Genomic DNA, 22,611 nt, shown 5'->3' on the forward strand with positions numbered 1-22,611 from the left:
CCAAGGACGTCTACTATCCAGGTCTCCGCTCCGTAGCGCTGCCATGTTGCCCAATGGCTCACCAGGCACCCCACCACTTCCAGCAGCAGGTGAGGGGGGACGCCGTCCCTAGTGTTTCCCGCCTCTCTTCGACTTCTTCCCAGCTCCCCCTCGTGGGAAGGAGGGCTGATGGCGACCGCTCCTGGAAGAAGTCGAAGGCAGAGTCTTTCCCCTGGGCTTCGACGATGCAATCGTCTTAGCCACAGAGGAAGCGCTAACCAAGCCCTTGGGCTTGGCCGCAGTAGCTCAAGGCGGCCCCGATGCCTTCGAGACTGCCTGGTGGACTAGACGGTCACTGTCATCAGTGCACCGTTGTTCCACCGCAGCGTCCACCATCTCTCTGGGGAAGAGAGAGGAGGAACTCCGCACCGGTCCGTTGCGAAGACCCAATGCCGCCTCACGCCCAGCCGCCCTGGTCACTCGGGCGAGGACTGCGTCCCTACGCCGAAGTACCAGGTTGGCCCACAGGTTTGCCGTCTGGTGGGCTAGGTAGGAGATGGCTCTACCTCCAGACTGGCACAGTCTCCTGAAAGCCGGGTCACCTTCGGGAGTGATATTTCCTGAGGTGGCCGCAACCTTAGACACCGTGAGGGACCACAGGTCTAACCAGGAGACTGCCTGGAATGCTGCCATGGCAGTGGATTCCAGTGCAAGTGCCTCTTGCTGCGAGAACCATAAGTTCTCCGACAGGAGCTGCTGCAGAGACACCCCCGGAGTTAGCCTAGCTAGCTCCGGGTTAACCTGTTTGGGCGGCATAGGATCCTCCGAAGGCACGTAGAATCTCCTCTGTCGCAGTAGAGGCGGAGGAAGTAGCTTGGAAGACCTGCAGGACCGTAGCGAACCCTCCTGTCCGGAGACAAGCGAGTCTACCTGGCCCAGCACCGAGTCAGCCAGAGCTGATCGCGGCAGACCCACCATCATCTTGGGTTCCTTCTTAGGACCCCAGAACAACTTGAGCTGGGACGTGGGCTCAGAAGGTGGGAGTGGCGATCCTTCCCCGAGGTCGTTGTGCTGACGAATCAGCGCAATAACCTCTGCAAACGACCTCTGGATCTCGGGAGTGACTGCGTCTTGAGGAGTAGGACCGGCAAGTCCCTCCAACAAGAACGTCTCTCGAGACCCTCCTCCTTCGGAAGGAGGAACAGCGACAGACCCCTCCTGGTCTCCTCCTGCCACTTGCGCATACGACCTGGTCGATCCTAAGACCGTGCCTGGCTCATAGGGAGTTGTGGTGGGACCATGAGGAGCGAGCTCCTCACGATCACTCCTGATCGTCTTGCTCTTCCCAACGTAATCCGAGGAAGTTGAAGGGATCGCAGAGGAAGACCTGGCGCTACCCCCTCGCCCACCGGCAGAACCGGCGTGCTTGGGGGGCTGCAGGCGATCACCAACCCGCGGTGGCGATCGAGCTGCAGGCCTGGTCGCGCTGGACCAAGAACAGCGGCTCCGGTCCCATGCGTCAGAGGAGCTGCTGCTGGTCTCCCTACCCGCCCGGTCACGGTGGGAGCGGCGGTCAGGGGACCTGCAGAGACCACTGTCGCGGTGGGAGCAGTGCCTGTCCTCACGGTGCGTCGAGCCGCTGGCCGGCGACCGAGGGGACCTCTTCCTAGCCTCAGCCCGCGGCCGGTCTGGGACCGTCGCGTCAACCCCGGTCACCTGCGGATCGCTAGCCTGGCGGGAGTCACCTGAGCGACCCTCGCCAGTCTTCCGCTCTGTGCCTCGGTCCTGGCGCCGAGCGAACTCGGAAGCCTGAGCCTTGGCTGTACGGTCACCCGCAGGTGACCGTACACTCTGTACCTCTCGCGAACAAGAGGCCGAGCCAGAACCTGGTGTAGCGGCAGAACCCCTAGCACCAGGTGAGGAAGTACCGTTGTTAGCCGGTACCCCTCTGGTCCCCATCTTCTTCCTTGCGGAAGGAGAGACGGGCCCCGCTCCCGAAGGAGCGGGAGGACCAGCGGAAGAACCCCCCGTCCCACCATAGTGAGATGGGCCCTTAGTAGTTCTTGAAGGAGACTTCTTAAGGGGGGAGGAGGCAGCCTTCTTCTTCCTAGGCTGTGAAGCATTGGAAGTCGAAGGGGAAGAGGCGGCAGCAGGCGACAACGACGAAGACGACGACGACACCTTCCTCCTCTTCTTCTTCTTCTTCGTCAGCTTCCTCAGGACAGACGTCAGGTCCTCCATCCAGGACGGAGCCGGGGCTATTGCCGAAGCAACACGGCCCGGCTGCACCTGTCCGGAAGGACCTGCAACTGGGGCAGCAACACCACGGGGCAGGAACGATGTCGGCAGGGGCTGGTCCAGGCACGGCAGGAGCGGCAGGCATGGCAGGAACGGCAGGTACAGCAGGAGGCGGGACAGCGGTCAGCGACATCCTGGGTACGGGTGGAAGGTCCAGGGGTGAGCTCTTGGGGCACCGAAAGTCGGGGGCTGAGGCGAGAGCGGTGAACCCGGGCGGAGACACGACCCTCCTCGAGAAACCAGCAATCGGTGCCTGCACCGCAGCTGAGGGTGTCACTGTTGTCACATGCTGGTTGTACACAAGGTGAGGAGGGGCGGCATACCCCGGGGTCAAGACGGTGGTGGTGGTGGTGGTGGTCGCCGGTCCATGAGTGACCGGAGCAACACCCACCAGGTGATGTAACAGCCCCCGAATGCTCGGTGTCCCCTGGAGGCCCAGCGAGAACCATACCTGGCCGAGGTCGTCGCCCGCAGGAGGAGCACCTGAGGAGGCAAAGGTCGGGTTAGTAGGAGGGGTTCCCCCTCGCCCGGGGGGCGACAAGTCCCACCCCGAACAAACGGAAGACTCCGAGTACAGTTCGGGCGAAGAGAAGGAAAGAGAAACCCCCCCCCCCCCCCCGAAGGGGAAGGAGCCATATGCGGGAGCCGAGATGGCGGCAGGAAGGAAGACGACGTGTCTATGACCAAGGGAGTCGCCGGAGAACCTTCCGAGGACTCCCTGGCAGGCTTACGTCGCTTCCTCCTCCCCTCATAATGCACCCACTGCTCCTCCGACCAAGATATACATATATCACAAGGCTCGGCGCGAGAGCATTCGTGCCCTCGGCACCGAGCACACAAATCATAAGGATCCACTTCAGGGAAGGAGTGGAAGGGCAAACTCTGCGGCTGATGGGGGGGGGGATATCTCCAGCTCACGGGAATCCATAATCACAAAATAAGAATAAAAATACAAAAGCACACATACTTACAGTATTTTTAAACACACAACACAAAGCAAACCAAGTTTGAGAGACACAAAGCATACGAGGAAAGGCGGGCAGAGAGAGGTGGAGAACACGTCTGTCCAGCGCGGCCAAAAGCAAAGTGGATCTTCACCTCAGAGTCGCGCGGTGCGCGGACGGTCGGACAAGCAGTTAACTACCGAACTCCCTTGTTCGAAGCTTACGACCGGTTCCAGCTGCCGCAAGTTACATTCCTATTGTAAAGGACCGATGGTTTGTATTCGTATAGGAACAAACGAAATACTCATATATTGCAAAATGAAAAGAAAATGTGTGAAGTCAAATATATTTTTTATATTAACTTGAAAATAAATATATTTTTTTAAAGACTCCACTTGAGAAGTCTCTACCTAGTCAAACCTTTTAATCAATACAATGAGACATTTGGGATGCACGAACTCCTTACTTTTTGTATGCTTGAAAGACTTATATGTGATAGTTTGATAATTTCTTTAATACAGCTGTGTCTTTACATATTCAATATGTCACCCACCAGATCAGATGATACTTTAGGAAGGGCAAGTGTAAATTTTCCTCTATGCTAGAAAATGTTTATCCCATTAGCGAATACAGGCAGTCCCCGGGTTACGACAGGTTTGGCTTGCAACGCTCCGAGGTTAAGGCGCTTTTCAATTATATTCATCAGAAATTATTTCCAGGGTTACAACGCCTACAATGCTGATCTGGTACAAGAAATATGACACCAAAAATGCAAAATAATCAATATTTGAAGGTCTTTTTGATGAAAAATGCAATAAGAATGCAGTTTACATAGTTTTTAAGGCACCCAAAGCATTAAAAGTAAGGTTTTCTTAATATTTTTTATGATATTCCGGCTTACGACAATTTTCGGGTTACAATGCATCTCAAGAACGGAACCCCCTTCGTAACCCGGGGACTGCCTGTAGTTAGTGTTACTTTCCTCAATAGATGGCGATGTGCTTTGTTTACATTTTGACGGTGATAGTCAAATGCAAGCTAAAAATTCATTATTTATTTTTTAAATCTCACTACCGTCATTGATCAAAATAAATGATGAGGAAACTAATAGCGACAATTATGATATACCAAATTTAGGATGTGAAAGTCACCGATAATAATGTGCATATTCTGAGAAAAGTTAGCACTGTATTGATTTACTATTAGGCTAACTCGGGAACGTAGGCTAAATGTGTTAAATAAAGTACTCTATTTTAAAGAAAATTATACACTATGAAGTTATAAAATGATGAAGTTAAAATATTTGAGTAATAAAATAACAATTTGTCAAAAATTGTATTTTTCCTAACTATACAAACCTGAGGTCCTTTAACAATAGGAAGGTACTTAGCGGCAGCTGAACCGGACAAAAGCTTTGAACAAGGGGGTTCGGTAGTTAACTACTTATCTGGCAGTTGGCGGTCAGCTCGACTACGAGGAGAGGAGTCACTTTGCTTTAGGCCCAGGAAACGCAGAGTGAGGGGTGGCATGAGGTGGGACTATGAGTAAAGGACCTCAGGTTTGTATAGTTAGGAAAAATACAATTTTCGACAAATTGTTATTTGTTCCGATACGTATACAAACCCTCTGTCATTTAACAATAGGAAGACTCACTTCTTGGTGGGTGGAATCTGAGTCTTATGAACAGACTGGTGTTCGTCCGACCTTAGTTCCCTCCCTGGTCATAAGAGCAAAGGGAGGGATTCTAGCCTCTGCCCAGCTGATCTGGACCAAATTTATAAGAGGGAGGCAAGCATACATCTTATAAATAGCAAATACACAAGAACTAGTTCCTACTTCAAGAGCCAAAATGAAGTCATGGGTTTGTCTCTTGTTGGCTTCCACTCCCCCCCCCTTGTTGGGAAGTGGTGGATAAACACTCGTATCCCTACTGAATCAGTTGTGTAGCTTACCTGCATCTGCTTCCTGTTCAGCGTAGTGATGACTGCGGCCCTCTGCCCACAGGTAGAGGAGGAATAATGAAGGAAGAAGAGAAGCCAGTCACACTCTCTTTCACTCATCCATTCATGCAGTCACACAAGGATGCGATGCTGTTCTGTCCGCTCGGGTGCTGGGTAGACCTGTGGGTGATATCCCGAAGGTAGAAGGAAGTAAAGGTGGTCTGGTTGGCCCAAACCCCTGCCTTCAGAACCTGCGCCATGGAGAAGTTCTTGCAGAACGCAAGGGTTGGACCAATACCTCTGACTATGTGAGCTCTCAGACAAAGGGTACGGGTGTCGTCACTACCATCCATGTCATACGCTCTCCTGATCACCTCACACAGCCAGAAAGAAAGAGTGTTCTTGGAAACCTCTTTCTTGGTAACCCCGGTGCTAACGAAGAGGCATTGTCACTCAGGCCTGAGGTGTCTAGTTCTCTTCAGATAGCACCGTAGCGCCCTCACAGGACAAAGCAGCATCTCATCCACATCATTATCAGTGAAGTCCTTCAGGGAGGGGATCGTGAAAGACTTGAACCGGTTGTCAGGGACCGAAGGATTCTGGGTCTTCGCTACGAAGTTCGGGACAAAATCGAGCGTCACGGATCCCCATCCCCTGGAATGCTTGACGTTGAAGGAAAGACCATGAAGTTCCCCTACTCTCTTCGCCGATGCCAGGGCCAGCAGGAAGAGGGTCTTGAGGGTCAGATCCCTGTCTGACGACTCTCGGAGTGGCTCGAAGGGTCTTCGATTCAAACTCCTAAGGAAGAGAGTCACGTCCCACCCCGAGGGCCTGAGTTCCCTGGGTGGGCAAGACCTCTCGAAGCTCTTCATAAGGAGGGAGATCTCGAAGGAGGAGGAGATATCCACTCCTCGCAGTTTAAGGACTAGAACAAGGGCGGCTCTGTATCCCTTAACTGCGGAGATGGAGAGGAGCTTCTCTCGGCGAAGGAAAACGAGGAAATCCACTACCTGCTGAATAGTGGCTCTGAGAGGAGAGAGACCCCATCCACGACACCAACCACAGAAGATGGACCACTTTCCCTGGTATACAGCTGCAGAGGACTGTCTGAGGTACCCAGCCATCTCTGTTGCTCCGCTGCGAAAAAAGCCTCTCGCTCGCAAGAGATGGTGGATAACAGCCAGCCGTGAAGACACAGGGACCGAACCGACCAGTGGTACCGTTCTACGTGTGGCTGGGACAGGAGGTTGTGCCAGGGGGGAATCTCTCTCGGTGCTTCGGCGAGCAGAGCCAGCAGGTCCGGGTACCCTCAGGCCATTTGGGTGCCACCAGGATCATCCGAAGATTCGGGGTGACCAGCGCCCTGCTGATCACCTTGCGAATCAGACAGAACGGGGGAAAGGCATACACGAAGAGATTGTCCCACGGGTGTTGAAGAGCGTCCTCTGCAGCTGCCCATGGGTCCGGCACAGCCGAGTGGAAAACCTGGAGTGTTCTGTTGTGCCGGGTGGCGAACAGATCCACGACTGGACGCCCCCACAGGTTGAAGAGCCTTTCCGCCAAGTCTGGGTGAAGCGACCATTCGGTTCCTATCACCTGATCCCGACGGCTGAGCTTGTCTGCCACCACGTTCCTCTTCCCTGGAATGTAGCGGGCTGACAGCTCTACCGAGTGTGCCTCGGCCCACTCGTGCACCTGCAACGTCAACTGATGCAACGGGAGGGACACTAGGCCCCCCGTTTGTTGACGTATGCCACTACTGTGGTGTTGTCACTCATCAACACCACCGAGTGTCCCACCAGACGATCTTGAAACTCTTGGAGAGTGAGAAACGCCGCCTTGAGCTCCAGGATGTTGATGTGAAGGTGCTTGTCGTGATGGTTCCACACACCCGCAGCCAGCAACTCCTCCAGGTATGCGCCCCATCCCTCGGTCAATGCATCTGAAAACAGCAACATCTCGGGGGGGGAGTGCGAGTGCAAAGAGGCACTTCTCTTACGAGGTTCCCATCGTCCAGCCACCAGGCTAGGTCCTGCCTCACCTCCTCCGTGAGACACGGGAAAGAAAGGTGGGTCTCTTGCCTGTGACCAACACTCCTTTAGTCTCCATTGAAGAGACCCCAGGTGAAGACGCCCATGAGGGACTAGCTTCTCGAGAGACGACAGGTGACTGATCACGACCTGCCACTGCTGAGCTGGCTGCTCCTGTAGGGACAGGAACCGTCTTGCTGCCTCCCTGAACCCGCTGATCCGCAAATCTGCGGGGAAGACTCGCTCTGCTACCGTATCGATCAGCATGCCCAGGTACTTCATCCTCTGCTTGGGCTCGAGATCTGACTTCTCGTAATTCACTACGATCCCCAGATAGTGGCAGAATTCGAGGAGTCGATCCCTTTCCTGTAGCAACTGCGAGCGGGAGCCAACCAATAGTAGCGATACCTCAGAAGACGTATCCCTACCGAGTGGGCCCAAGTCAACACCAGCGTGAACACTCGCGTGAACACCTGTGGGGCGGTTGAGAGACCGAAACAAAGTGCCCTGAATTGGTACACCGTCCCATCGAGGATGAAGCGGAGGTACTTCCTGGAGGATTGATGGATGGGTATCTGGAAATATGCGTCCTTCAAATCGACAGAAAGCATGAAGTCGTTCTCCCTGATGGAATCGAGCACTGACCGTGCTGTCTCCATCGTGAACCGAGTCTGGCGAACGAATCGGTTCAAGGGAGAGAGATCTTTCACCGGGCGCCAGCCCCCCCAGGACTTCTCCACCAGGAAAAGTAGACTGTAGAAGCCTGGCGACTGATCCCATACGATCTCCACAGCACGTTTGCTCAGCATGGCTTCTACTTCTTGCCGAAGCGCCACGCCTTGGCCGAACCAGGAACGTACGTCTGAAGATGATGGACCGGGTTGGAGGTGAGGGGTGGCCGAGACTCGAAGGATAGCAAATATCCCTCCCGAAGGACATTCACTATCCAGGTCTCTGCTCCGTAGCGCTGCCAATGTTGCCCAATGGCTCGCCAGGCACCCCCCCAACTTCTGGCAGCAGGTGAGGGGGGAACGCCGTCCCTAGCGTTTCCCTCCTCTCTTCGACTTCTTCCCGGTTCCTCCTCGAGAGAAGGAGGACTGGGAGGAGGGCTGGTTATGGTCACTCGTTACAGTCGAAATTGAAGGGAGAGTCTTTCCTCTCGGCTTCAACGAAGCGATCGTCTTAGCCGCAGAGGAAGCGCTAGCTAAATTCTTGGGCTTAGCCGCAGTAGTTCGAGGTTGCCCAGCCACCTTCAAGACTGCCTGGTGGACTAAACGGTCACTCTCATCAGTGCGCCGTTGTTCCACTGCAGCGTCCACCATCTCTCTGGGGAAGAGAGAGGAGGAACTCCGCACCGGTCCGTTGCGAAGACCCAAGGCTGCCTCTCGCCCAGCCGCCCTGGTCACTCGAGTGAGGACGGCATCCCTATGCCTCAGTACCAGGTTGGCCCACAGGTTAGCCGTCTGGTGGGCCAGGTAGAAGATAGCCCTACCTACAGACTGGCACAGTCTCACGAAAGCCGGGTCCCCTTCAGGAGTGATGTTTCCCGAGGAAGCCGCGGCTTTAGACACTGTGAGGGACCACAGGTCTAGCCACGAGACTGCTTGGAATGCTGACATAGCGGTTGATTCCAAGGCAAGTGCCTCTTGCTGCAGAGACACCCCCAGAGTTAGCCTAGCTAATTCCGGGTTAACCTGTTTGGGCGGCAGAGGGTCCTCTGAAGGCACGTAAAAGTGCCTCTGTCGCGGTAGAGGTGGGGGAAGGAGCTTGGCCGACCTGCTGGACCGAAGTGAACCCTCCTGTCCGGAGATGAGAGCGTCCACCTGGCTAAGCACACTGTCGGCCAAGGCTGATTGCGGCAGACCCACCGTCGTCCTGGGTTCCTTTTTGGGTCCCCAGAACAACTCCAAACCCGATGTAGGCTCGGAAGGTGGGAGCGGTGATCCTTCCTCGAGGTCGTTGTGCTGACGGATCAGCGCAATAACCTCGGCGAACGACCTCTGGATCTTGGGAGTGACTGGGTCCTGAGGAGACGGACCGTCAAGCCCGTCCAGCGATAACGCCTCCCGAGACCCTCCTCCTTCCAGAGGAGGAACCACAACAGACCCCTCATGGTCTCCTCCTGCCACTTGCGCGTACGATCTGGTCGGTCCTAGGACCGCGCCAGGTTCGTAGGGCGTCATGCCGGGATCGCGAGGAGCGTGCCCCTCGCAGTCACTCCTGGTCGCCTCGATCTTCCCGGTGTAGCCCGAGGAAGTTGAAGGGATAGGAGAGGTAGACCTGACGCTTCCCCCTCGCCCACCGGCAGAACCGGTGTGCTAGGGGGGCTGCAGGCGATCGTCAACCCGCGGTGGCGATCGAGCTGCAGGGCCTGGTCGAGCGGTTCTCATGGGGAGAGCGGCTGGAGCGAGAACAGTGGTGATGGTCCCGAGCGTCAGAAGAGCTGCTGCTGGTCCCCCTCTCCGCCCGGTCCTGGTAGGAGCGGCGGTCAGGGGACCGGCAGAGTTCGCTGTTGCGGTGGGAGCGAGGCCTGTCCTCATGGCGCGTCACGCCGCTTGGACCAGCCGAGGATGGTTCAGGCGACCAAGGGGGACCTCTTCCTGCCTCAGCCCGCGGCTGGTCTGGGACCGTCGCGTCAACCCTGGGTACCGGCGGATCGCCGCGAGAGCTATCGCTGGCCTGGTGGGAGTCACCTGGGCGACTCCTGCCAGTCTACCGCTCCGCGCCTGGATCCTGGCATCAAGCGGACTTGGTTGCCTGGGTCTTGGCTGCACGGGTGACCGTACACTCGGTACCTCTCGCGAACGAGAGGCCGAGACGGTACCTGGCGCTGAGGCAGAACCTCTGGCGCCAAGCGAGGAGGTACCGGTGTTAGCTGGCACTCCTCCGGTCCCCATCTTCTTCCTTGCGGAAGGAGAGACGGGCCCCGATCCTGAAGGAACAGGAGGACCAGCAGAAGTCCCAACCGTCCCACCGGAGTGGGACGGACCTTTAGAAGTCTCAGGGCGAGCCTTCTTAGGGGGGGAGGAGGCTACCTTCGTCTTCTTCGGCTGTGGGGCCTTAGAAGACGAAGGGGAAGCAGCGGCAGACGACGACGAAGACGATGATGACGACACCTTCCTCCTCCTCCTCCTCTTCTTCATCAGCTTCCTCAGGACCACCGTCAGGTCTTCCATCCAGGACAGAGCAGGGGCAGTTGCCGAAGCAACAGGGCCCGACTGCACCTGTCCGGAAGGACTGGGGTGGGAGCAGCAACACCACGAGCAGGAACAACAGCAGCAGGAACTGGTACTGGAACTGGAGCGGCAGCAATCTCAGGAACAGGAGGCGGAGCAGGAACCAGCAGCATCCTCTGTACTGAGGCAGGTCCAGGGGAGAGCTCTTGGGACACCGGAAGTCAGGGGCTGGAGCGAGAGCAGCAAAACCAGGCGGCGGCGACAAGGAAAACCTCTTCACCTCCGGCAGCGGTGCCTGAACAGCAGCTGTCAGGGTAACCATGGCGACATGCTGGGTATAAACCAGGTGAGGTGGAGCAGCGTAGCCAGGCGTGGACACCGTCGTGGTTGTCGGGCTGTGAGTTACCGGCCTGGCCCCTCTCGCCAGATGACTCAGCAGCCCCTGAACACTCGGTGTCCCTTGGAGCCCCAGCGAGTACCAGGTCCGGCCGGGGAAGCAGATCTGAGGAAGGAATAGAGTCGGGTTAGAAGGGTTAGAAGGGGGGGGGGGGGGGGGTGACGGGACAGTTCCCATCCCGAGTGAACGGACGACCCTGAATACAACTGAACATCGGGGTACCTAGCCCCCATCCTCCACGCTCGACTGATCGAGAGAGGAGAAGGAGCGAGATACCCCCCCACCAACCCCGAAGGGTAAGGAGCCATACGAGGGAGCTGCGATGGAGGGAGAAAAGAAGATGTGTCCGTAACCAAAGGAGTAACAGGAGAACCCTCCAATGACTCCTTGGCCGGCTTACGCGGTTTCTTCCTCCCCCCATAACGTTCCCACTGCTCCTCCGACCATACAACACATACATCACATGGCTCGGTGCGAGGGCATTCTCGCCCTCGACACCGAGTGCAAAATTCATGAGGATCAACCTCTACAGAGGACCGAAAGGCCCCACACTTACGGTCCTCCACACCAGGGCACAATCTGCGGCTGATGGGGGGCGAGGGGGTCTCTCCGGCTCTCGGGATTCCATAACCATTCACGAATATCATTGTATTGAATGTACAAAACAGACACGTACTTACGTATAGCCTTGCACATGCACACACAGTAAAAGGGAAAGAGAAGAGCCTTCACGCAGTGAACTTCCCATAATTAATAATCTTAAAACAATAAAAAGTGCAAATCACATGATGTAAAATAAAATAAATAAAACTTCAAAAAATTTAATAGCTTAAATTTTAAAAAATATTTGCTTATTTCCACTACAATATGGAATTGCTGCTTTTGGATAAAAATATGTAATACACAATCTTACTTCTTCAATACAAGTTGTATGGTTTCGGTACAAAAAAGTGTACTTACGTAACACTATAAGTCTGCCAGTGCTCGAATCTTCTCCATAAACATTCTTGGCAGTGCATGTGTAATTACCTTCATCTTCTCGGGAAACTGGGTCAATAATCAAGTTACCATTTCGAAGAATTTTTCGTCTACCACCTAAATACAACAAAGCACAAAAATTTTAAACAAAAGTATGAGAATAAAAATTCTAAAGTATTAGGCTTTTATTTAATATTCTACTCTACAAAAGAAAACACTCTCATTACCATGATACTAAGTACTTAATAAGAAAACAAGAGGAAGGAATCATACAACAAAGTAAAAAATTTAATAACCACTCACCATTTCCTACAACTAATCCATCTTTCCTCCACTCAAAATTAGGTCTTGGTGCTGCTTCTGGGTTGCAAACAATTGTTACATTTTTTCCCTCAGCCCCATACATTTCCACTTCCAGAGGTTTCTTACGGAATGATGGAGCCAATTCTGTAGAAAAATGATATTGTTATTGTACAATAAAGTTTCATACATCCTTACCTGGCAGATATATACTTAGCTATAGACTCCGTCGTCCCCGACAGAAATTCGAATTTCGCGGCACACGCTGCAGGTAGGTCAGGTGATCTACCGCCCCGCCGCTGGGTGGCAGGAATAGGAACCATTACCGTTCTAGAACCAGATTTTCTCTTCCACCTGTCTCCTTAGGGGAGGCTGGGTGGGCCATTTAATCGTATATATCTGCCAGGTAAGTATGTATGAAACTTTATTGTACAATAACAATATAATTTTCATACATTCAACTTCCCTGTCAGATATATACTTAGCTGATTGGCACCTTTGGCGGAGGGTAAGAGACAGCTAATTACTGATTAGACAGGTAAACAACATACGTTGTACGTAATAAATAAATAAAACCTTGGTTCCTATGTGTTTAGACGAAGGGTTGACTTCCTAGCTATTGCTAGGAGTCTGCTTTGTCTCAAGAGCCTCAGCGAGGATGTGACCTATGGCTAAGAGTTCTTGTAGATCTGTCAATGGGGTCTCATCCACTTACTCGACAGAATCTAATGGTCTTTTGTCAATGGGGTCTTATCCACTTACATGACAATACACCTATGCCTAGTGGCATAATTAAGGAGCACAACACCGATCCCGATCACCTGATCCTAACACGAGGGTTTGTGCTTAATTTGAAAAGAGTTATCCCCAAACTCCTTTCAAACAACCCAAAGAAAAAAACACTGCGTTAACTCACTAGTTAAGGATCAGTGTCGGCTCCCTATCCCAGCAACGTATCCGCAGACACGTATAAACCAAGAGAGAAGGATCTCTCGTAGGTTAACTTGACATCCTTCGTGGAAAGGGAAGTCAACACAGAGTTGTATTTTCCGTATGTGACAGCTAATATGTCCTTTATGACATATTGTTATGGAAAGAACAAGAATTCGCAAAAGCTCGCACTTCATGCGCTTTTAATTCTCAGCTGTCTGAAGGAATCATCAAGTCACTTATGAAGTGCTTTAGAGATCACACTTGTCTCAAAGAAGACCAGGGTGCTCTTTGACATGGCTCTCTTCTGGATGAAGCCTGGAGCCTGGCTGGCGCCTTGTGCCTGAATGGCGCTTCGCGCCTGGCTCCTGGCTGGCGCTTTTTTGGTGCCTGGCGCCTGGTTGGCGCTTCTGGTGCCTGGCGCCCGGCTGGCTCCTCCCCACTTGCTGGAGCTTCGAGCTTGGCTGGAGTCTCGAGGCTGGCTGGCAATGTCCACATCGGACACTCTCACCTGTCCGATCTGTTCAACTCTGGCGCATGTATGACAGGTTGGTGGTCCGCTCCTTCTCCGCATCAGACAATAAACTCGTTCATTCGAGCTGTCTGCCTATAGTGTTTTTCGCTTGTTTGGCACTTGGCGCCTGGCTGGCGCTTCGTTGTCCGAAGATCCTGAGCAAAAAACAGACAATATTTTGTCCGGAGACTGGAGAAGGGTGGAAGGTTCTCTTCCACCTGGATCCTTTAGTCTAGGACCAGGGGAGGAGCTTGGAATCAATCACGTCCCATAGACGATTGGACTGTCCTTTTTAAAAAGGACGGAGGGCCGGAAGAACGAGGTTCTTCTTTCCGGGGAGGATCCTTCGTGAATACTTCCGTTGCTGACGAGCTCTATTCCTGCCTGTCAAGGAAGTTTCTCGTTGTAGAATCTTCCCTCTCCTTGTCCAAAGGAGGGGAAGGTCTGGAAGATGAAGATGACTCTGAGCCGAAAGTGGGCGATCCCAGGGCTTTCTTGGTTCTTGTCTTCTCCTTTTGAACGCCTTCTGGGAAGCGTTTCATGTCCTCATTGCAGCCCAAAGACTCTATAGAAAAACCTTAAGCGATTTCTTCTATTAAAGATAAAGTTTAAGCGCCCCGACCGGGCACAGAGACCCTTCTATTTCTTCCCCTTTTCAAATGGGAAAGTCCCTTAACTTCAGAGCTCTGATGCAGGGTTAGAAGGGTGTTAATTCTTTTCCAGAAATAATGTGATGGTAAGAACCAAAAGTCGAGCCTCCATTGAATCCGATGCGAGACCTCATAACTTAATTTTTGTCTTCTTGGTAGTTGTTAGAGCCAAGAGAAAAAATGAATTTTCTCATAAGATTTCTAAAGAAGCTTGATGAGGAGGTTCCCACTTGTCGGAACAAGGAATCTGCGGGCCACGAAAAGATTCCAACTCAAAGTACATAATATCCTACTGTTGGTTTTCTCCTATTTTAGGAGGAGGATGATTTTAATATCCTCTTACTAGTCATGAACGAATTCTTTCAATAAAAGGGTTGCTAAGGTCTTATAAACTGAGAGACCTGCCCCCTTATTGGCTTCCAATTCCGATCTATCTTCCATTTCCTGTCCAGTCAAGTTGGGAGAAGAATGAGCAACCGGAGGAGAGCGCCTCCTTTTGCAAGGTGAAGGGCTTTTAGCAGTACCGACTCTAACCTGACAAGGGCTACGGTCGCCTGTGCGACATCTTGAGTCCCCGCCAGGAGAAGGCCGATCTTGTTCTTTGCCTCTACTTGCATTAAGACTATCCTGATAAGGACGACAGCCGCCTGTGCGACAACTAACGTCCCTATCAGGAGAAAGTCTTGAATGCTTAAAACCTCTCACAGAACCAGCCACATCCTGACAAGGGCTACGGCCGCCTGTGCGACATCTAGAGACCCTGTCAGGAGAAAACTGATCCTGCGAAAAGTCCCAAAGAGGAGCCTCCTGGTCCACTTCTAACTCCCTGTCCAATCAAGAAGGAGATCCTGGTTCATGGCGCCTGGTTGGCGCCAGGCGCTTGGATGATGTGTCATTCCTGGGGAGTTTATCGCGGCTGGAAGGCGCCTCAGGTGCCAGGCGCCCGGAATGCGCCTCAGGCGCCAGGCGCCTGGAATGCGCCTCAGGCGCCCGGCAGGAGCCCCAGGCGCCTGGCCAGAGCCTCAGGCGCTTTTCTGTATTTACTAATAGGATCCTCTCGCCTTGTCGGCGTTTTGCGCCTGGCTGGCGCCAGACTCTATCGGACGGGATTTCTTAACTGGAAGGAAGCGATCCTTTCTCCTGGGAGGATCCTTATTTAAAACTCCCACTAACGAAGATATCTGTTGTTGCATTTCTCTTAGGATCTTCGTAGCGGCGTCTATCTGAAGCACTTTTATGTCTTTTCTATGACCCTTGTCATTCACCTTGCAAAATCCTCTCATCCCTATCATTTCTCGTCAGTCTGCCCGTAGACAGACTCAGAGTGTAGAGGTTTTTTAGGTGCCTTTCTAAGTGAGGCTGATAGAGTAGACCGCCTCTCTTGTGAAAGCCTTTATAAGTGCTGTAAGAGGACGTGACCTCTGTGAATCCAGCTTCCCGAAGGCAAAAATGGGGCCAACGGCATTATCCTCTCTTCCTCTGACGCCAGTAAATATCTTAATGCGTCCATTAAGAATTTATATATTGGAGAAAAAAAAAATTAATGTTTATTTCCCTTTGAAAGTAAAGGATGGCGTATATTGCTACCTCTCTTGGTTCGAGGATAAGGAAGCAGTCTAGAGGAAGTCTTTTCGTCTTCAACTTTGCGAAAAGATCTATGAAGACGTATCGCAGGTTTTCACAACTCTCTTTCCAACTCAGCATATACAGACGTTAATAGTTATTATCGCTGATCAAGAAGATTCTCACGGAACGTGCAACATTGTGCAGCGAACCTCTTAAGGATCGTTACGTTCCGTGTCCGTGTTCCAAACAGGTTCTCTCTTGTTAACGCGAACCAAGGCGAAAAAAGAGATTCTCAGTGCTTCTTGAAATATGAGAGAGCTGTGAAAATGACTTAATTGATTTAAATCATTTCGTCCCTCCTTGGGATCGAACCTCCTTCAAGTTAGACGGGGAACGAAAACAGGAACGAACCGTACCGTTACCGAGCCTGCTGTCAGAGAGGCTACTGAACCCTTCGATTAATAACTCGCTATATCGAGAAATTACCAAGTCCATTATTTTTGCTTTTGCCACTGGTGTGATTCTTCACCAGGACATCTGTACCTCTGTCCTGGTACCCGGCACCCTCTCAAATGTTATTTCCGTTTCTTGATAGGTAAAACTTGATAGGCTTAATATAGCCCATTCAGGGGAACAAACTTCTATCACGAAGAAAAAATTGTTCCCAACAAATTCATCCATATTCTCACTGAGAATATTCTCTAATAAGACTATGTTTTCGTAAGCATGAGAGCATCATATAATATATTGCTCTTCTGTGTTAGAATCATATTGTCTATCTCTTCCTTATAATCCTGTTACATTGCGGTAAACAGTACCGAAAGGTTACAAGGGATCTTTTTATTGAAAACTTCTTAGCAAAACGAATACAATGTTATTCATGTTTGCCTATAAATCCCCTCAATTAGAGGCTAAGTCCATGATTGTAGGGGTGAGATACGGTTAACCATTCGATCCCGTAGGAGAGAGAGATGTAACCAACTGTTCAAGACCGAGAACTAGATTTTACTGTGTTGGCTTACGCCTTACAATGACAGCAGTCCCATCCGCTGCCTCGCGGCATACTTCCTGAGTTGCCAGTTACTCCATTCAATGAAGGAATATGGTAAAATTATTCTCGAGCCTAAGGAAGCTCTCAATAATGCATATTTAAGCAAAACAACCTTTGTTAAATACCGAAGCTGAGTAGGTGTTGTCGTAACAAACCCTTTAAACGTAGTCCTTACTAGGAAATTCCTGTAAGGATATAGATAATTCCGTAGCAAACCCCAAAGGTAACTACGGTATGCGTATATGACTTGTCATACAGTAGTCTTATACACCAAATTTTCTTACTACATTCTTTCCTCTCCGATGCAGAGAGAGAATGGAAATCTTACTCTCTTCGTTCTTTTCGTCAATAAACACGAATTAGTATTAGCCGAAAGAGATCGCAAATGAAAACTGAGGATCGAAGAGAATCTCTCAAGCTTTTATTCTCTTGGAGATAAGGCCGTATTCTACGCCTGGAAGAGCCTCTAATAAATGAATGAGAGCTCGTACGAATCTTGTCCAATTTCCAAACGATTGCCACTCTTTCTGGAAATGGTTGGTTGCATTATCTTTCTCCGTATCCGATCTAAGGGAAGGTGGATTTGATGACCCAAAGCTGGCGAATTCCATGATATTTTAGAAGGTCTCGATAGCTTGTCAGAACTCCACCCTTTTTTCGATGAAGAATCGGATGACGAAAAACACTGTTTTAGGATGCCTTTCCAACGGCTATCCTTGGCAGTCTGGGACGCTACTACAGAACCTGCCGAGGGGACGCCCGACCGGTGGGGATTCTCTGAAACCTCTGTAAGGCTTTCGACATTCCTTCTCCTCTGGGCTTGTGAGCTTGGAAGAGGTCTAGGCCTGAGAGCGAGACAGAGCCGATGGGACGCACCCTCCCAACTATTTTAGGCGCTTGACCTTTCCAATGGCGAACTTAGCAGTCTGGGACGTTCTAACAGAATCTGCCGAGGGGACGCCTTACTGGTGGGGATTCTCTGAAACCTCCGTGCGGCTTTCGACATTCCTTCTCCTCTGGGCTTGTGAGCTTGGAAGCGGTCTAGACCTGGGAGCGAGACAGAGCCGATCAGACGCACCCTCCACTGCAATAGGGAACACTATATTCACTTCTTACCTTTTAAGAGCTCGCATCTTGAGCTACATCCATTTATCTTCAAATTTGCAAATATGAATTTGTAGTTTCTGTGGAGTAAGAAGGTAATGAGGATGTAACAACTACTAGTACTGCTAATACTCTAACTGCTCGTTAGCACAAAAGCTATTAAAGCTTCTAAAGGAAGCGTATCTATTCATATGCTTTTCTGACTTCCTAAAGTAGGGAATTAGAGTTTTATATTTCCTCAATAAAGTTGTAACACTTATTACACGTATTAATGACTAAATATTAATAATTCCCTTTCTTGCAAACTATGTGAGTGTCTACCGAAAACTTCGGTAGTTTCACGTAATATATTCTTCGAAATTTCGAAGCGAAATTCATTAAAAAGTTAATAAAAAAGTATGCCAAACCAAAGACCCAGTACTTCCCTGCAAAAGACAGCCCAGAAGATCGATGGCGATGAAAAAACTAAAATAAAATCAGGAGATACCGCAAACGTATGTTTACAATACGGGCGACAGAGAAAATCTGGTTCTAGAACAGTAATGGTTCCTATTCCTGCCACCCAGCGGCGGGGCGGTAGATCACCTGACCTACCTGCAGCGTGTGCCGCGAAATTCGAATTTCTGTCGGGGACGACGGAGTCTATAGCTAAGTATATATCTGACAGGGAAGTTGAATATATGAAAATATAGTTTTACAATGAGGTATTTTTCTAATTTCCAAAAGACTAAATATGATCAAAATATTGTGCTAAGACTGAGCTGATGTAAAATGACAAATTTTCTAAGACAATTTGTATTTTTCATAGCTACAAACCTTCGGTCTTAACAATAGGATAATTTCTAGCGCCTAGTTGGATCCAGTTAAAAAGCAGATGAAAGCAAGGAATCTTGTGATATCTGGGCTTCTGCTTCTTCTCGGCCTCGTCAACATGTGTGCCCCAGAATTCCAGGTTTTCTGTGTTCTCGTTTTTTTGGCTTCAGCGGCGACTGAACCCCACATCATGTGTAGCAGGTGCCGTTTTAATTTTTGTACTATAACGAATCCTTGCACAGAATGCTGGGCACGGCCTAAAGAGCAGTGGAAGTTGTTTTATAGCAAGAGAGAGCATCGGAGGATTTCGACTATTCCTTCATGGGAAGGTTTTTCGCTTCTTCCCTATGCTTCGTTTCCTGCAGTATTCACCCCCCATAGTAGCGTTGTACCTGTGTTTCCTTCCTTTTCTTCCATTGATTCGTCGCTGGAAGTATCAGGAGGCCCCACCCTGATTTTTGTAATGTCGCCCTTTCTTCTTCGGGAGTTAATTTGATTCCTGGGAAGGGGGAGGCTTTTTCATCATTCTCATTTATTCCAGAGTCGGAGGCGTCCAAGATGGCAGCGATTTGGAAGACACTCGGGCTAGGGGGTCCCCCATCCTTGGAGGGGTTGCTAGCGCACTTTATGGAGGCTCGCTACTCCCCTCCTAAGTCTGGCCAGGCCCTCCCCCCTCCTCCTGGCCTCATCTTCGTGGGTAGTCGAAGTCAGCCATCTTGTATTGCTCCGCCAGTGTTTGTTGCCGCTTCTTCGAGTCGGAGGGAGGCCGTGGTGTCAACCCCATTGATGACGTCATGGGATCAGTCGTGTATTCCTCCGCAAGTGGCGTCTGCTTCCCCTTCATACCGAGGGGAAGCCGTGACGTCATCACCTCTTGTGACGTCACTCCCAGTCATCTCCTCTGCACTGCCTCTCTCAGCCATGACATCATCTCTGCCGCCCAGTTCGCTACATCTCCCTTCCATGTCATAAGAGCCTTCTCTTGCTGATCAGTCTGAGGTTATATGCCAGGCAGTGCTTAAGAGGTTGGACTCTGTTTTGGATGATAAGTTGGCTGCCTTGTCTGCAGGGAGGACTGGTAGGAAACATGTTGCATCATCCCCGCCTCCTGCAAAGAGATAGCATAAGAAACCAGTGTTGTCTTCCTCTCCCTCTTCCCCCTCAACGCCACGTCAGTGTATCAAGCATTGGATGGCTAAGGACTTTGCTTTTTCTTCGCCTACGAGGGAGGAACAACGCGGACGTGTTCTCGAGAGTGTTGGTGTTTCAGAGTGTTAGTGTACCTTCTCTTGTGCAATCTGCAGTAGCTGCTTCGTCCTCTGCACCGGTTCGCAAGGGTGTTGCAACCTCCCTCATCAGTGAATGTCGCAAGCGTGTTGCAACCTCCCCTGTCCGTGCACATGATGCAAGTGCTCCTACTTCTCCAGGGCCCAATCGTCGCTGTAAGGATCTCAAGGCGCCTGTCAAGGGGTTGAAGGTGGTGAGCGCAAAGTTGGTGCAGCATGAGTGTTTGCCTGCCCCTCTCTCTGGTGCTTCCTAGAGTTCGACTCAGGGGGATTCTCCTTCGATCTCGAGTGTTCGGGATTCCTCTCCAACTCACGTTTGTACGTCTGCCACGCCCGTGACCATTCATGGACATGTTAATGAGTCATCTGTTGGAGTAGTGCATAGTGATGTTCCTAGTGTTGTAGAGGGTTCGTCTCAAGAGCCAGTGCGTGGCCCCAGCCCAGACAGGTTAGTTGGTGTTTCAGGCTGTTTGGCTGCTGATCCTTCCATAATTTAAATGAGGAAGGTGCCTTAGAGGAGCCTACACATTCTTCTCTTCATTGGTCTCCATTGCCGGAGCAAGAGAAGGGACACACGCAAGAGTTTTTGTCTTCCTTTTCGGAAGTTGTCGATCTCATTTGTGGATTCAACAATTTGGAAAGTAGGACTCAGGTTCAGTCGTCTTACACTCCTTGCTTGGAAGCCTTGGTGGGAGCTACGCAGGATCCCAAATCATCTCTTCAGCTTCCCTTGTCGGGGCACGTCCAGTCAGTCTTGCATAAGGTCAACGCCTGTTTCGGACCGGGACAGTTCGCTTCACTCTAGGGGCTCTGCCAAGCTACTACCCCCGCCTCTCACAAGACAAAGGAAGTACTATGCTATGAACAATTGACTTTGGAGCAGGTGGGTCGGTGGCTCCTTCCTTGTCTCCACAAGATGCCTCAGCATTGGAATCTATGGCAGCCTCCATGTTACAGACAGTTTCTTGGCTGGACTTCTGGTCAGTGGTCTTTGCCAAGATAGCTTCTGACAGGTCCCCAGAAGGGTTGGTGAGTGCATCCTTGCTTGCCAGTCTGTTGCAGTCCGAAGGCAAGGCGTTTTCATATATGGCTCACCTCAGTGTTAATTTATGGGCTAACCTTCATCTGATTAGAAAAGATGCGGCTTTATCTAGGATGGAGAGATCGGTTGACACAGAATCCTTGCTGGCTTTGAGAAACAGAGATCTGTTGGAGTCCCAATTTTTATTCACTCAGACCGAGCTCAAAAATGCAATAGACCGGCACCAGGTTGACACAAAAGACAGACTGGTGCACCAGGCCATGTCTAAGTCAGTCTAAGTCAGAGTCTCGTCCTTGGAGATGTCCGGCTCCTCCTCCTCCCCCCCCTGTCAAGCGACAGTCAAGAAGATCGTTGCCTGGTAGGCCATCGAGGACTTCGATTTCGGCAGGGCCTTCCTGTTCAACGCTCAGCCTAGGTCAGAGGACCATCGTCCCTTTCGCTCTTGTTCCTTTAAGCCAAGAAGGGGCCCAAGGGGCAGAGGTAAAGGGGGCCGTCGGTAGGTTAGGCGCCTCTCCCTCTCCTGCGCCACGGGTGGGGGGGGGGGGGGGGGGGGGGGGGGTGCCTGGCGGGCCATTGGGCCAAGTGGCAGAGTTATGGGGTGGAGAAGTGGGTGGTAGATGTCCTTCAGGTGGGGTACCTACTGCCCTTCGACTTTTCTCCTCCTCTGTCGGACAAGCCACAGCTCAGGAAGGCATATCCTCCAGATTCTCTGAAGTTCGTCGCTCTTCGGGAGGAAGTGCAGAGGATGCTGAACAAGGATGCGATAGAGGAAGTGATGCATCCGTCTCCGGGGTTTTACAGTCACATCTTCTTGGTGCCCAAGGCGTCGGGAGGATGGAGACCTGTGATTGACTTATCCTACTTGAATTACTTCATCAGGAAAACACGGTTCAAGATGGAGACCCCGTGTTCGGTGTTGGCAGCCGTGAGGGAGGGCGACTTCATGCTGCCGATAGACTTGAGGGACGCACACTTCCAAATCCCTATTCATCCGACATCCTGGAAGTTCCTTCGCTTCTCTCTTGGGGACAAGGTTTTTGAGTTCAAAGTCCTATGCTTCAGGCTGACAACAGCCCCTCAGGTCAAGTTGGGCCCATGCTCAGGGGATCCGTTTGCTGAGGTACCTTGACAATTGGTTGGTCTTGGCAGTTTCCAGGGAAAAGCTGCTGGAGGACAGGGACTGTCTACTTTGGTTCTGTCTGGAACTGGGCATCGTAGTCAACCAGGAAAAGTCGAACCTCATACCCAGTCAAAGGATTCTCTACCTGGGCATGGTCATCGATAAGACAGTGCCAAAAGCTTTTCCGTCGGATCAGAGATTGGAGAAGTTGTGAGTGGTGGCACGCGACTTCCTGTCGGAACCACATCAGTCAGCTCATCAGTGGCAGGTTCTTCTGGGAGTGTTGTCTTCCCTGGAGAAACTGGTCCCTCATGGGCATGTTCATCTTCGGTCTCTGCAATGGAGATTGGGAGAATTCTGGTCTCTGGCGGGGGACTCACCCTTGTTCAAGGTTCGTCTGTCTCTGGAAGTGAGAGAAGACCTTTGTTGGTGGTTGGACGACCAGAATCTTTTGAAGGGTGTCCCTCTGCAATCTCTTTCACTGAACTTCTTT

The 22,611-nt window shown here is 51.2% G+C and overlaps 1 protein-coding gene across 2 annotated transcripts in view; it reads right to left on the minus strand.

The window, feature by feature from the left end:
* LOC135215035 (contactin-like) overlaps nucleotides 1-22,611 on the minus strand; it is a 145,626-nt gene that overhangs the window by 39,561 nt on the left and 83,454 nt on the right. For both annotated transcript variants that reach the window (XM_064249551.1, XM_064249552.1), the window contains exons 12-13: nucleotides 12,046-12,189; nucleotides 11,725-11,859 (exon numbers count right to left, since the gene is read on the minus strand). In XM_064249551.1, coding sequence (XP_064105621.1) covers nucleotides 11,725-11,859; nucleotides 12,046-12,189 — 279 coding nt within the window. The remainder of the gene's footprint in view (nucleotides 1-11,724; nucleotides 11,860-12,045; nucleotides 12,190-22,611) is intronic.

Source organism: Macrobrachium nipponense, chromosome 19, assembly GCF_015104395.2.
Source record: "Macrobrachium nipponense isolate FS-2020 chromosome 19, ASM1510439v2, whole genome shotgun sequence".
NCBI lineage: Eukaryota > Metazoa > Arthropoda > Malacostraca > Decapoda > Palaemonidae > Macrobrachium > Macrobrachium nipponense.